Here is a 16,553-nt window from a genome sequence, read left to right on the forward strand (position 1 = left end):
TCAAGTCATCAGCACAAACAGGAGCGACGATTATACGTTTGTGCCTTCATTCACAGGCGAATCTATCCCCGGTTAATTCATGTCTCTAGGCCTCGTAGTTTTCTCAAACATTAATTATTAATTATTTATTTATTTATTTATTTATTTATTTATTTATTTATGACGTAATTTTAACCGCGTTTCGTATTATTCTTAGTACTTGGTTGTATAATTAGCGCTTTACAGTGACCAGCACTGAAGGTCTGACAGCAACATGTGCTGCAGCCTTAGAATTACCTAACCTACAAGGACTTAGACCTAGTGACTTAACTTACTGACTGAATAAGGTGTAACAGAAAAGGGGCCAAAGTAAGGGAAAAAAAGTAGCCATTGAAGTAGCCAAAAGTAGCCATTAAGGGTAAAAAGTATCCATTTTGGTACGCTTAACGTCATAATGACGCTAACTTCAGACCCTCCCTCCCCCCCTCCTTAACGTCATGTACACTATGAAAACAATTATTAATGCATTGGCAATAGAAGCACAAAACGTTATATTCGTTGCCTGAAAACATAGTCTACAAACAGTATAGCTGTTTATTAATCACATCGCTTTCTCTGTTCTATAGCTGTTTACACTATAGCTGCTTTAATAAAAATTAAAATAACGTCATGGGCTGAACCCCCCTCCCCCTTAACGTCATTAAGCGTATACCAAAATCAGTTTGGAGATGCCCCCTAAATGACTGTTATATTAGAGTAGTTTATATTACCTGACTGCTCTGTTAGAGTATCTCGATCTTTTCATTAAAACTGATCACAATTCAGAAAAATGCTATAGGAGTTGCTATCATGTTAGAAACTATTATTTAACTAAGATAAAAGTTTTAAAAATGTCCTATTCCATGATAGATTCCAGGTTCTGGAAACCTGAAGTTTCAATTTATTAATGTTTCAAGTTAGTAGTGTGTAATTTAAAAATCGAAAGGGGTTAACCCCTGGAAACCCCCCTCGGTACGCCCCTGAACGTCATTGGTCATCGACGAGGACACTTAGCAGAATATAAATTGGAACATCCCGACAGTGGCTGATAGTTTCACTGGTGGCAAAATTGCAAGGCACTATCATGGAGGCAGCAGCTAGCAGTCTTGTAATCAATGGCTACTTGTACTTCAACAAGATGAAAATGCGGATTCCTGTGGTAAGTATAGTTACGTAGCTACTGGTAATTTATAATTGCTCTGTACGTTGAGTTTCCATACAGTCAGTGTAGCTAGTGTTCATGCATCATCACCGGCTTGACACGAGGCACGACGTGTTTGAAATTTTCCTATTTCTCAAGGCTCGGATGATGATGACAATCCCCTTTTCCCCCAGTAATAGTTTTCCCCTGTAGCTAGCTGTAGTTTATGTAGTTGTAATAGTTGTTTGTAATTGTAATAAGTAATCGTTATTTCTCCTGTTAGCTAGGCGCAATCTGTGAATTTGCGCAGTTTATAATTGCGCTGTGCATTTTATGAATTCATAAAATGCGCAACAATTTAACAATTTATAAATTGTTGCGCAGTTTGTGAACTACCGTAAGAGCTGCGCATTTTATGAACTGGGTACCGCCGTTACGTTCTTGGCCGATTCAAGTACGTATCACAGGGAGGAATGACAGGCTTCTTTTACCCCCTTTTACTAGCTAAGGGACATGGACAAAGACGCATTCTACCCGACTATCTCTCCCTCCAAGGTTCCTTTGCGTACTCTGCAGCTAAGGTGCACTGTCTTTCTCTCTCAGTGTTGCCGCGGGGGGGGCGCTGCGTATACTACAGCATTTGTGGTAGGCTAAGCCATTCGTTTTGATCAAGCTGATATTGATGGGCACAGTCCAGCCTGCATGTGTTACTTTTCCTAGCAGTTGTCCAGCACATGCAAGCACTGCACATGCTGCACCAGTAATGAAATGTATATCAGCACATAAGGTTTGGTACATTGTAACTTGTAACTCAAGTCCAACATCATATCTTTAATGTCCAGCCTTAAATGGTACACGTAGTTAGCTTCACTCTCACATTATCCCATGCATCCAGATGTAACACAACACGTGGTTAGCTACATAACATGATGTCACCTCTGTGTGATACAGTTATTAGTGCAAATATATAGTGTTTGGAATCAGGTATTAGTACTGTGTTACACATATAGCTAAGTATGCTCCAATATATGAGTTACAAAGGCACAGCTCCATTTGATGAACAGCAAGACCCAGAAAAGTTGTATCCATTTTCATCTTGTCCACATGTCTTCCTAAACACCGTCATGGTACCCCCATGAGCAACTATTGTACCTGACCTATGGAATCCATACATTACTTTGTATGCATAACTAGACCTCACCATGTCAGTTGTATCATCATCCAAACTAATCATTCCACAAGATTGACAATAGTCATCCAATGATTCTAAATAAACAAACATTATAATGCATGTGACACATCATAACTCATCGGTATAATACAACAGACGATGAAAAGAAATTTGCTGGTTCGCCAAGAAATCCAACTATTCATCATGAAGGTTATTTAAGCTAATATAGATACATTTTACCACAACATTAACAAACACGTACATGTTTACTTAATGGTACAAATGACACAATGTGATGATGTATATCGAACTGATTGCTGAAGCAATTAATAGGTGCATAATTATAATAATTTTTGAGGGAAGCCATTACATGGTACTAGCTACCACAAATCAACACCTTCCGCTGTCAGCAAAGATACATAAAGGAGGACTCAAGTAGGTCCATGGTGTTCTCATTATACGTACTGCAGTATGCCAAATTAAGGTACCAAGCAACGTTGAACAGTGAAGAAATCAAACCCGTAGCAGGGGGTCTGTTCCAGGTAGTCATAAAGCTGAGCACGTGTGCAAAATACACACATGGTCTTACTAGGGGGTCTGGAGGCATGCCCCTACAGATTCCTTCTGAGATCACTTACTGACTGCTCTATTAGAACAAATGACTGTTCTATTAGATTGTCGTAATCTTTTTGCAAACTAATATATCAGAAAATTGATAGGTGGGCTCCATAAATTGATAGGTCGATGGGGACCACAAAGGTTTGGTCTCTTGTAAAAATATCAGCTAAAATCCAGCCTGACTTGTCCTTCACAACTTGGCATTATTACAAACTTGGGAACCGGACTACTTGTTCAGTACAGAATATTGGTATCACCCATCTCCACAACGTATGACTAGTGGCTATAAATTTTCGTGATGCTTGAGAATATGATAGCATACATAATTCACTATACTTCCATATCTCTGCAAGTATTTTCTTGTAGTCTACATGTCCATTTTCAGTTGAATGCACATGCTCTACTATGTCATAAAATTTCTCAACTGTTGCAACTAAATGATGGTCATTCTCATTCTGTAATTACACAATTTTGTGAAGGGCAGGCACAAAGTTTCTTACCCTTTGTTTGTTCCAACTTCAGCTCTGGGTAGTTTAACAAAACAAACTTCTTTGTTGTAGTAATGAAAGGCAGGGCTAATTAGAGCATCACTTCTTTCCACTCCATTCAAAACGGTCTGATATCAAACATTATCTTCTGCACCTTCTCCTCCGTTTACTGTTTTGTTTTGATTTTTGGAGGTGTGATTGGGACCAAGATATTTTCCTCTACAGAACCTTTCGAATAGCCGGCTCTCTGTGACCCTCTTTTGACGTAGCTACCCTGCTACCTCACAAACTCATAGTGAAATTCACACCTCGCATACACTGCCACGAGGAAATCTCGTGATCCAACACTTGGAATGACAGTAGGTCGGCAACCGATACAACAGGCTGTATGTCGCCTTGCCATATGGCAGCACGACACCTGCGCAATTTATAAATTGTTGCGCATTTTATGAATTCACAAAATGCGCAGCGCAATTTATAAACTGCGCAAATTCACAGATTGCGCCTATAACACTCCGCCATGAAAGAATAATGCTATGCTTGGCGTTGAGTTGTAGCTGTGTAGCACTAGTGCTATAACTTTTGAGCCTTATACGGTGTTAGAAGGAAGAGCAGTGCAATCGTTCAAATTTAGAAATTGTCACCCCCAAAATATGTGGTTGGGGCTTCCCAAAGCCTAAGGCCAATAAGTGGCATGGCTTATCTGGCATTAATGGATCCAAGGGGAAGATGCAGGTAATCAATGTGAGCAGTTCCGTAGCTATAGTGTTAGTTAATCAAGTGTAGCTACATGTGTACTCAAATTTCAATTCATTGATATAGTCCGAGGTTTCGCATGCCTATTTGTTTTGTTGTACATCTTTTCATCACAATTGTTAATGATGGTTATCTCTCTTTGGTCAGATGTTGTTACTAACTTTGCTTGAGTGGTTATGTGGCATAATTGCATGCCAATGTTGATTTTTAAAAGTATTGTTGAGTTGTAGATGACTCAAATTTAATGATAAACATGTGACTGAAGTTTCAAAAAGGTACCTTTTCCATACATTTTACATACCAGCATTCCAGCGAACAAAATGTCATAGCTGTTGACTTTTTATACTGATTAAGTTGCTCCTTACGTCAAAATGTAGCCAGAGACTGTAGCTACACTCATGGAAAATTTCAGGTAATGGTATGCTATGATTAAAAAGTTATGAAGTTGTAAAGTCCAAAAAATGGGTCAAATTTTGTGTGTGAAAAAAGTGCCTCTTTGCAAATCCAGTTAATATGACTACTATTGGAGATTTGACTGCCATTAAGTCAAGCTGTCCACAACTTGCTTACAATTTCAAATAGCCTGCTTTAAAATTAATTTTCATTCAACTTTATTATAATCTCTTATATGGCTCTTGACCCTCCACAAATTCTAGTATACCAAGATCGAGATACTCTAATAAAGCAGTCACAGTATTAGAGCAGTCAGTAGCAAACTATGTAAGGATTTTTATGTACTTTATCAGTGATAAATGTGTAGTTAGTGAGGTGGGTAGCTATTGTCAGCAGACTGTGACTTTTTTGGTCCTTACAATGTAGTGCCTCAGTTCATTATGACCCTTTTTTCATAAGTCTGGATCCACCCCTGCTATCTGTAATTAATGTGCACTAAAAGGTCAGCATAGTGGTGCCTGCCTTCCTTAAAGGGTGCCTATATCATAAGGCTTGCATCTTGTGGTAATGCATAGCTACTCTCTTAGTTTGGTGGTTTGTGGTCTTTTGTGGAGACATTGTTTTATTGTGCTTTGTTCATCATAACTATGTGCCATAAGTGGAGCTTGAGAAAATCAAGGAAGCAGCTGAAATCGATCACTTGTATTATATAAGTGATTGGCATATTAATATCAATGCATGCACCTTATAGAGTAATTTTTTTAAAGTCTCTTGTTTAGAGGTGTCTTAGTTGCTTATGAAATTCTTTGTGCTGTTACCTGAGAAAGTCATAAAGAAAATCCCATGCCCTTTCTAAATGGGGCTAGAATAAATATATACTACAAGCTTCTCTGTATGTGGGGATAGTGGGTGTTATTTTGCATGTATATGACACAAGTAATAAACTTAGATTCTGTTGGCTTTTGACCAATATTGCATTGATAATTACACTGTTAGGTGTAGTGTATGGTGTGATTAATCGCTGCATGTTATCACTTGAAGTTGTACATATTTGTCAAAGTTACAGTGATTTTATCATCTAATGTGTTTGATAACATCTTGCATATACAATGCATTGTTTTAAAAATCTATTATTTTCCTAATACTGTAAGTACAGTACATGAATTTTATTACCGAAACTTCATTCATCCCAGGTGCAAGAATTCCAAGAAACATGTTATGCGTAGTGGTAGTCTCAATATGCAAGGCATGATTCTGAAGTATTCAGGGCTAGAACCCATTGGCCGGACCACTTTTCAGCTACAGTATGTACTTGAATTTTGTCCAGAAACTCTGATAGAGCATTCAGTAGAATACTGTAGTCACTGTTCTAATCTCACTATGTGGTCTACACCATTATAGCTATGTTTATTGTCCTCAACTTTTGAAAAGTATCTTTTATGGTATTGCATTGGACTATTAACTTAATCATGCTTGATCACGCTAATCAAAATTGCTTCCAAATCATAAAGAATTAAACTTATACTTTCAGAACTTTTAGTGGCCCCATGGAAATAAAAATAATTATGTAATAGGCATGAAATTGAATTAATTAGTACTGTAGCATTATATAATTATACTGTTGTTTAATGTCTATTGACAAAAATTATACAAAGATTTTGTACGCAGAAATAGCCATTTCAGTGTATCTACAGTATATTTCAAAACCTTCCTGGGGAACATACCCCCAGACCCCCCTAGCTTTACATACTGAGCACATGCAGATATGTGTCTCATATTATAATCTCTGATTTAACTATTGCATCAGATCAATGAAATGTGTGCATGACTATGATGGCCTCACCACTCAAAATCTCTAGGTTCCGACCTAGAAAATACTTTCTAATTATATGTATATAGTGAAGCGTAGCATTTACAATACCTTATGAGTGTTTTGTACTACAGAGTTGCAAGTATTGGGCAGAGTTGCACAGAGAAACTAGTAACAATCGAAGAGAACTGAGACTTTTTCAGCCAAAAGAAAAAGCTGTTGATAAGACTATGAAGCATGACCAATCCATCACATTGTATAATGTTCTTGAAGTATGTGACAAGGAACAGAACATTTCTGGACGACCAGTATTTCAAGTCATATTTGCAAAATGTGAACATCAGTTTTTAGCGGAAAATACAAAAGAAATGGAACATTGGACTGTTGCTCTTCAACAGGAGATCTTCGGGCTACCTATACAAGGAGTCACATGTATGTCTGCATGTGTGTATATACATATGTATGAACGTACATGTATGTATGTATGTATGTATGTATGTATGTATGTATGTATGTATGTATGTATGTATGTATGTATGTATGTATGTATGTATGTATGTATGTATGTATGTATGTATGTATGTATGTATGTATGTATGTATGTATGTATGTATGTATGTATGTATGTATGTATGCATGCATGTATGTATGTATGTATGTATGCACATATTTATACGTGTGTTTTTCTGTATGAGATTTGTGTCAGCTGTATATAAAATAATATCTGTGTAGCTGTAAGTATAGTGTTCTTGCAGATGAGTTCCAAGTGGGTGTTCTTGGCAATCCTGCTGCTAAGAGATACAATCTAATAGGAAGATACATAGCAAAGATTGATGACATAAAGCTTACGTTGTATTCTGCTAGTGGTCATATCTCTACCAATTTTTCTGTGAACATTGCTGACATTTGGAGAGTCAAAGTTGCAATGGAGTGTGCCAGTAACACTGTTGACTCCAACTTTGTTGTAATAGACATCACATGGTACGGATCAATAAAGCACATAATAAATTTCATGGTATATGTACATGCACTTTCTATTCATTGGCTCTGCATTATCAAGACATACATTGTCAAGTATAGCCAGTGCAGGCATGCAACAGACAAATGTATTCTACAGGGACCACAAAAAATACTGTTTTCATGCATCCGTAGCTCAATAGTGCTATAATTAACCATTTTTGTTGTGGAAACTCCCTCAGGGTATAGGGAATCTCCTATTCCAAATTTGAATTGAATCCACCTAGCCACACACCTTCATAATTCATCCTATGAAAAGAGAGGAGGTGCTGCACTCTTTATGATACCGTATATAAGCAACATGACCAGCAATAAACTGCATTTTTAGTGTTAAAAAGCTCTTAATGTTAACTTAGATTTTCAAGAAATTTGTTGTAGCGTCGCAGAAACTTAATGATGCACCTATGATATTAAGAAACTATTGTCTAAATTGTTTGAGAGCAGCTGTGGCATATGCAGCAATAGCCATACAGAAACATACATATGTAACACCAATATTCTTTTGAAAGCAATGAGATGCTCTAATTGTGTGTATATTTTCAGTATTGTTTGTGAAGCATTCATTGTCCAACCAAAGCCCAGTCGAAACTGCTTCTATCACATTAAATCTTATGCTGTGCATAACATGCTGAGTACGTTATATACGTACAGTACACTCTTGGCCTTATGATAAACAATGTATATACATTTTGTTAAGTGATAAGGTTATTCGTGCACTCTAAGTTTAACTTCCATATGCTATATCAATAGACTGCTGCTAATCATATTCTCACATACTATATTTGACTATTCCATGTATTGTTACAATATATCATATTATTGTCCCAGTGGAGGTGCTGTACTCCTGACATCAGATTGTTCTACAGACATTGCAAGAATTATCAATCACAGGAGACGGCTTCTAAATAGTGGCAATCAGTCTGTAAAACATGGTGAGTACCATGATTAATATCATGTGTGGTATGTATGATGAAACCTCAGTATAATCTGGACATTAGTATTATGTTTAATGCAATATTAACTAAATTCCAAATAATTGTTCTACTAATATCTTTAGAGAGTCTTTTTTACTTTGCTGTGGTTTTCTACATCAACATTCTCAGAGTATAGAGGTATCAGTTATCCAAGTATTAGGTGGTCATTGGATGACTCTCATGTCTACAATATTATATGCAATAGTCAGTCTTGTAATAAGCCAAAAATCCAGTGCTTTTTACTTTACATGCTATACATAAAATGGAGCATATAGTAAAAAATAACAAGTACACAAAAATTTGGAATTTTCAACAAGAGTAGAGACTATAGAACAAGCTGGAGTAGTCAGTAAAACAATAAGAAGTGCTATATTCCTACTGTGCTCAAGATACTATAACAGAAATGCACAGTAGGGATATAGTTATTGTTTTACAGTCATGCACACTCCAGCTTGTTTCAATACCTTTTATTGATGTGCTATTGTCACTACTCTTGTTGAAAATTCCAATTTTTTGTATACTTGTTTGTTAACTTTTTTGTGAATAATTATTATGACTGGTGAACCCACACATACCGCACCAAAAGAAAGAAATGGCACCATGCACCCCAGTTATATCAATTATTGTCTGAAAAGTGAAGTATCCATTATGCTTCATTGTCAGCTATGTTCAACCTGTTACACAACATTACGAATCAAGAAATGTTCGAAGAATGCCTCTGCAATCCACACATACCACATCTGCAAAAGAAAGAAATGGCGCCATGTGCCCCAGTCATGTCAATTATCATTTGGACAGGGTTGTTGTGGCTCCATTGGTGCATGCCTAGCTCTAGACTGCATGTTGCTGGGGATCAAGTCACCACTGGGTCTGGGATTTTCTACATTCTTCAACGTTTTAGTTACATGTTTATGACTCCCTGTATTCACAGACTTTAGCCTTCTCACAGATCCCTAGTGGGATAGTATTCACAGAGAAAGTGAGGTATCCATTATCAGTGTTGGGCAAGTTACTTTTTAAAAGTACCTAGTTACATATTACATATTACTTGCAACTGAACTATTTAGTTACAGTTACATATTACCCATAAAAAAGTAACTATAATAATATTACACATTATATTACTTTGTGTCCACAGCCTTAAGCTGTCATGTGTGAAACTACCATCTTATCACGTGACATAATTGCGTTGTTGGACAATGTGCAAATTTTAGTTATATGTAAGAAGCTGGTGAATAAGCTTCATTCAGTAGGCTTCATTACTTCGTTGTGGGTAGGCGTTACTCAGTGGATTACTAATGAGACTAGTAACTTGGTTACTTGTAGTAATAATTTTAAAAAAAAATTAGATTCGTTACAGCAACTATATTACTTAGGTAACGCATTACATTTGTAAGTAATTTAAAAGTAACTTGTGTTATATTACCTGTTTTTACAGCGTATTTCGTTATATTACTTAGTTACCACAAAAGTAATAATATTACATAACGCGTTACATACATAATGCATTACTCCAAACACCATCCATTATGCTTCATTGTTGGCTATGTACAGCAGTACGAATCAAGAACTGTTCAAAAGCACCTCTGCAATAAAAATAACCACTATGAAAAATACAGACAATTTCCGTCACGAAGGAAAGCCATCACATGCTACCTCCAAATTGACATGTTTTGCTATCAGCAAAGGTGAATGGGACAAAAAGTAGGACACTGGTAAGTCCATGAAGAATGCATTGTATGTACTGCAGTATGCCAAAGGTACCCCTCGGGCCGAAGCGACGTCGAACAGTGAAAAAATCAAGCCGGTAGCCTGATATTGAGTTACGCTTGTCTAAAGGCATCAGTCACTCGAAAATTCTATTAAATTTTTTTTTAAATTCCGTAGCAGCTTGTTGAAAGCATTTCAGGTCAATCTGAAGGCTTGTTTGGACTTAGTTTTACCTAATCAATATTGCCTCATTGTCGTCTGGGAAAAGTGAGCCTCACAATACCTTCACAGTGCCTTGACAGTATCAATTAGGTATAACCATGATACAAAATTAAATACATATATATTTAGTTGACTGACTGACTGACTGACTGACTGACTGACTGACTGACTGACTGACTGGCTGGCTGGCTGGCTGGCTGACTGACTGACTGACTGACTGACTGACTGACTGACTGACTGACTGACTGACTGACTGACTGACTGACTGACTGACTGACTGACTGACTGACTGACTGACTGACTGACTGACTGACTGACTGACTGACCAATGCCTTCAGACAATCATAACTCAATAACAGCTAAGGTTATGGCTTGATTCTTTCACTGTTTGACGTCAGAGATATGCTTTTTAGCATACCACGGTATGCACAATGCACACATCATGGACTTAACTAAATTACGTTTGTCCTCTTTTGTGTCCCATTTCTTTTTGCTGATAGCTCAAGGTGTCAATTCACAGTAGCTAGCATGTTGGCTTCCCTACAGGAATCGTCCATATTAAGGTGTGTTTTCCATGGTGACTGCAGAGGCACTTCTCCTACAACTCTTTGTTTGTAATGCTGTGAAACAGGCTGAACATAGCTGAAAGGGAAGTGTGATGTCCACTTTTGAGTCAGTAATTGATAGTTAAGGCATGCGAATTGTCTGTATTTTTCATGGTGACCGGATTGATTGCAGAGGCACTTCTCCTATTGTTCTATGTTTGAAAGCGAAACATACTGACCATTCGCTTTCGAGTTAGTAGTCGATAGCTGGGGTGCGGGTTCACCAGTCATAACAATGTTGCAAAAAATGTAAACAAATAAAAATAAGGAATTTCAAGTTTGATTAGGGATCATAAAAGAAAGTAGGGAAGCAAGGGAGGTTGCCTACACCTGCAGGTACAGTATACTAGTGGACATAATTATAATTTTTTCCTTGTAAAAATAGTCCACTCAAAAACAGCCAAGGTGTAAAAAAGGGTGCGGCCCTCAAAAGCCTCGGTGAAAAAAGTTGTGAAATCAAAGATGGCGGCCAAGAAATGGCTGCAATGATGTTAATGCTAATAAATTTTAACAATGCACACAGCCATTATTAAAATTTTTTAGCATTAACGTCATTGCAGCCATTTCTTGGTTGCCACCTTTGATTTCACAACTTTTTTCACCGAGGCTTTTGAGGGCCGCACCCTTTTTTACTGCTTGGCTGTTTTTGAGTGGATTTCACTTCTTTTTGTATTTTCAAAAACCAAATCCTGCACCTTTTTACTGGGATATGATTTCCAGGCTGTTGTATCACAAGTTTTGCTAACATATAGCACTTATCATGATGATTACGGTGATGATGATTGGTGCAAGTCGGTCATACTAGTCTGCTCACAGACCGACTGGGGGAGAAACTAAGTTAATAGTACAAATATACCACTGATCAATACGAAATTGGCTCTGATTTGATGAAATAGCTACTAGATTGAGCCTCAAAATGTTGCAACAATAGTATGGTGCTAATGTTCTAATAGAGCACATGTTTTTGCTTTCATTGAAATCATCTAATAGAACACACATAGAATGTTCTAGAATGATCTAGATTTTCTATTGGTAAATCAGTTTTACTTATTAAGCTAGAATTTCCATTTATAAGATAGAAATTAAGTGAAGTGATCAGCCGAGATAGCAGTGGTTCAGGATGCAGGCGTTAGGTATGGAGGTCCTTGGTTCAAACTGTGGTGATCATCAGTTCATTTTTTTTCGACATTTTTATGCACCTTTTTTGCCCCCAGTGACTGCTCTATTAGAGTATCTCGATCCCGCGATTTTATACTTGCTCGGTTTTTGCTTTATAACTTTGTAGCTGTAAGACTGTTGCTGTTCTAACCACCATAAGGCACTCCCACGATGATCAGCCTATGTACACACGAATTTTCAAGTTATTCCTCTACTCGGTTTACCCTGTAGCCATGACAAAAGTTTCATCTTTTTTTACGTGAATAAATGCTCATAACTCCTTGGATGTTTATCAGATTCATAGCAAACTTGGTACGCAAATGTACCTTTATACGCTCTTTACTTGTGCCAAATATCAATACAATGAAGTTACAAGTTTGTTATAGCAATTTTTGCAAAGTGTGCGAAAAGAAATCAAAGCCCCCGTAGCCCCTCTACGGTGAAGAAAAAGAAACGAAGAAATTAAAATGAAACTTTGGCCACTCATATCTCAGAAATGGCTAGGATGATTTGCTTCAAATTTGGTATGTGGCATGGCCTACCTGGCAGGCACCTCTATGGTGAAACTAGATTCAATCAGATAAGGGATCATGGAGCTACAAAGATGTGAAAATCGAGTTTTCTATCTTCCTGTAAATATACTCATGGTATGGCGTGCCGGCTTCTTGGGCTGCACGACACACTACCGTGTATCTTGATACCATTGTTATTACATCAACAACAAAAGCGAGTACATAAATTTAATGGTGAAATTGTTCAAACTACAGTAGGTAAACAATTTGCTCATGTTCCCATAAATGTTACCGGATTTGCAAAAATGTATTTTTTTCACACAATAAATTTGATCCATTTTTTGAACTTTAATGCTTCAGAACTTTTTATCATGGCATATAATTGCTTGAAATTTTCAATGAATGTAGCTACAGTATCTGGCTACATTTTCAGGCTAAGATCAAGTTAATCAGTATAAGGAGTCAAGTGTTACATCATTTTGTTTGCTGGTATGTCAAGTGTGTGAAAACGGTACCTTTTCACAAATCCAGTCACAAATGCCTCATGTAAAGCATGTCTCATTGTAGCATAGGCATAACTAAAGCGTAGACACACTTAACTAAAATTGTACGGTAAGTAATTTGGTATTTGCATGTGAATGTTTACACTACCCATTTGTTAGTGTAGATTATCAAGTGTACAGTATTTTTCAATCTATAAAATGCATCTAGGTGAGGCATTTAGCCCACCCTACCATGGGAGCCAAGCTGTGGTCAGAAAAAGTGGAGTCATGTTTGATTGTAGTAATTCAAAAGAAGATGGCTACCTGGAAGTGTATGGAGATCAGATCGCTATTTCAGCATTAAGCACTAAACATGGTCTGGAAAGGCAATCGTGGATACGTCCACAGTCAAAATCATTGAATTTACCCAGTAGTAGGTAGTTGATTTTGTGTGTGTGTGTGTGTGTGTGTGTGCGTGTGTGTGTGTGTGTGTGTGTGTGTGTGTGTGTGTGTGTGTGTGTGTGTGTGTGTGTGTGTGTGTGTGTGTGTGTGTGTGTGTGTGTGTGTGTGTGTGTGTGTGTGTGTGTGTGTGTGTGTGTGTGTGTGTGTGTGTGTGAACCCTTTGTATTTTAGGCATACACTGTACATGCATGACCATTCCCAGGGTTTCCTTGAGGCTCTTTCTTTTCAACAGCCCAGAAAGTGTTCCTTGTGCAACACCAAAGTTAGACACTTACTCTATTAGCTCTCTGAACTATGTCAACAGTTGGAACCCATGATGGTGTACAATGGACTTGGCAACTGTTAAGGGCCAGGCTTCAAAGTAGCCTACTACACTACCTTTTAATATACAGTACATGGATTTGTTTTACATAAGTCTAGCTTTCAGGAATCCTTGGCTTCACATTATAGATATCAGTCCCACTGTACAATGACACTTTGTGATTGTGGGGCCTAAATTTCTATTGATTATGTGTTGTTTTGTCCAAAGGGAAAATTACCCCCCACATCATAATGAGATGAAGATGCACAATATCAAATGTACAAGTGATATACTAACTCTATTTGCTAGTTGGCTGTAGTGTATCAAAAAATGTGACCAGGCCTGCGAAAACAGGGCATGTGGGCACAAACTACACCCTGTCATACTACAGGCCATATCTCAGTATTGGAACAGAATATTTGCATTCTGTAACTTGCATTATAAACCCAATTAAATGCTTACTAAGTGGTAAAAATTTCATTGCCATAGCACATAGGTATTAAAAGTTATTAATCAAGGAAGTTTGAAAAAGTAGGCAAAAATCATGTGCCCACATGCCCTGTTTTCGCAGGCCCAGTCACAAATAATAATATACCACAAGCTGCTATTGGAGTTTTTATACAGGACAGAGTATTAATGTTAGATTAATGCATGTAGAATGCTTCAACTGATTCCGTATACTGAGGAACTTTCTTATCATTATCTAGACAGTCTAGCAGTGAGGAGTCACATTTACCAACTGTTTCTATTGGAGCTACTAGCTGTCAAAGGACATTAACCATAAGCAGTAGACCACCAGAACCAGTTCCACGATCACCAAAGAGTATACCACGAAAACTATTATGTATTGCAAATAGCTGCCCTACAGAATTTGTTCATATTCGCAAGAACCGCTCTTATGGTATGTTGTATAAATACGTATGTGACAGTTATTTTATTCTAGATACTGCATGCATGGGGGAACTCTGGTGCAGCGAATATTTATTATTTTGCATGCAGTGACAGTTTTCTGATTTTCTCCTTCCACTAACTTAGTAAATGGACTAATATGCTCATTTTACAGGTAATGAATGTAAACAAAATTCTGGTGAAAATGGATATGTACTAACAGGTACACATAAAGGTTTGCATATTAATGTTATGAATGACTAGCTACAATGGTACCAATGATACTAACTGAAATAGCTGTTACTGCTACAAGAGCCTTTACTGCATTATTTGATCAACACTTTAGTGTTGGTTACAAGAGATGTGTTGCTACATACAGTGATGTAATTTCTTTGTGTATGGAAGAAATAGCAACATTAAACTTATACCACACCTAAATGGTATAGATAGAATTATTTTGGCTTACACTGTTTCTTATTTTATTGTTTAAAAGTTTATTTATATTGTTACACAGGGCTAGATGATGGAGAGTATGATTATCCTTATGCACGAGGGGCAATTCCGATACAATGTCAAGTGTATGTGGAACCAGATTATGTCAGTGAAAAGAAGATTATTAACTTTCAAAAAATGAGAACCAGACATGGTAGTGTAGAAGGTTAGAGTTATCTAGAGGAGAATATTCTCCTTGTGTGATATGCTGCATTTTGTATCTTTAAGTACTTGATCAATCTTTTACAAGTTTTGTTCACTTAATTCATGTTTTACACAGACCTTAGTAACGTGAGTGTAGAGACAAACATGAAAGAAAGGAACCAATCTCCAGATTATGCTGATGACGATGCAATTATAAATTTAAGAAGACCTCTGAAACCTGAAAACAAGAACACAAGTCTTAAAGGCTGCAACAGTTTGGACGAATTATTTCCTTATTTGGATATTGTTATCTGACTAACTGCATGCATGGAATCACTGACACAATATTCAAGCAAGAATTGTTTATTTATTAAGGATGCTGTAACAACTACCTACCACAATTTGCTTTTTTCATTGTAAAATAATTTTCGTATGCAAAACTTGTACAAAACTTTCTTATATGAAAACTTTTTTACATAATATCAAACTACTCTAATAGAGCAGTCATTCACGTAAATCATAATTTCAGGATTTCCTTATTTCGGCTGTTTTGGATTAGATATATTATATCTATAACTAAGAATGTCAGTTTAAGGAGAGTATATAAATGTAACTAAAAATGGTTTATAATCCTTATTGAATTTCCATTTGAAGAGTGTGGATATGCATTTTGATCTTACTAGAGTCACTACTAACATCATTACTTAACACTAATGTATGCACGTACTGTACAGTAGTGTCAGTTTACAATTGTTCACTGTAGTATATAAATACCAGAATCTACACAAAACATGGTTACCATGCATAGGTCTAGCTACTCTTATTTCATTTATTAATTCATAATTGCATAATCACAAGTGTAAACCATAGAAGCGATATGATAATGTGTGTCATTTAGGATTTCCTTATTTCGGGCTCCAATAGTCTGGAATAAAAAATACATTTGTAGCTTATTCAATTTTTGTACCAAACAAAAGTTAAAAGATTAGAGAAAACCACAAAACATGCATCATTAAGTGCACCAGAAACATAGCTAATAGTGTGTTATGATTCCAGGGAAGCCAGCACACCACACCAGTTTCCCAACTATCATACACAATTTTCTACATCTTTGAAAGTTTACGGTACTGCACTTACATGTACATGTGTGATGTGCACCAACTATTTATAAACAAATTTGTCATTTTTCCA

At 36.8% G+C, this 16,553-nt stretch overlaps 2 protein-coding genes across 2 annotated transcripts in view; both read left to right on the forward strand.

Moving 5' to 3' along the window:
• Window positions 1–16,553, forward strand: part of LOC136263621 (uncharacterized) — a gene marked incomplete in the record, with an annotated part of 463,802 nt that overhangs the window by 309,060 nt on the left and 138,189 nt on the right.
• On the forward strand, window positions 1,089–15,824 carry LOC136250048 (uncharacterized). Its single transcript, XM_066042207.1, has 9 exons — window positions 1,089–1,177; window positions 6,530–6,827; window positions 7,151–7,376; window positions 8,241–8,344; window positions 13,305–13,512; window positions 14,546–14,739; window positions 14,902–14,949; window positions 15,241–15,384; window positions 15,499–15,824. The coding sequence occupies exons 1-9, from the start codon at window positions 1,103–1,105 to the stop codon at window positions 15,675–15,677; spliced, it is 1,476 nt and encodes a 491-aa protein (XP_065898279.1). The 5' UTR covers window positions 1,089–1,102; the 3' UTR covers window positions 15,678–15,824.

This window comes from Dysidea avara, chromosome 1, assembly GCF_963678975.1.
Source record: "Dysidea avara chromosome 1, odDysAvar1.4, whole genome shotgun sequence".
Taxonomy (NCBI): Eukaryota; Metazoa; Porifera; class Demospongiae; order Dictyoceratida; family Dysideidae; genus Dysidea; species Dysidea avara.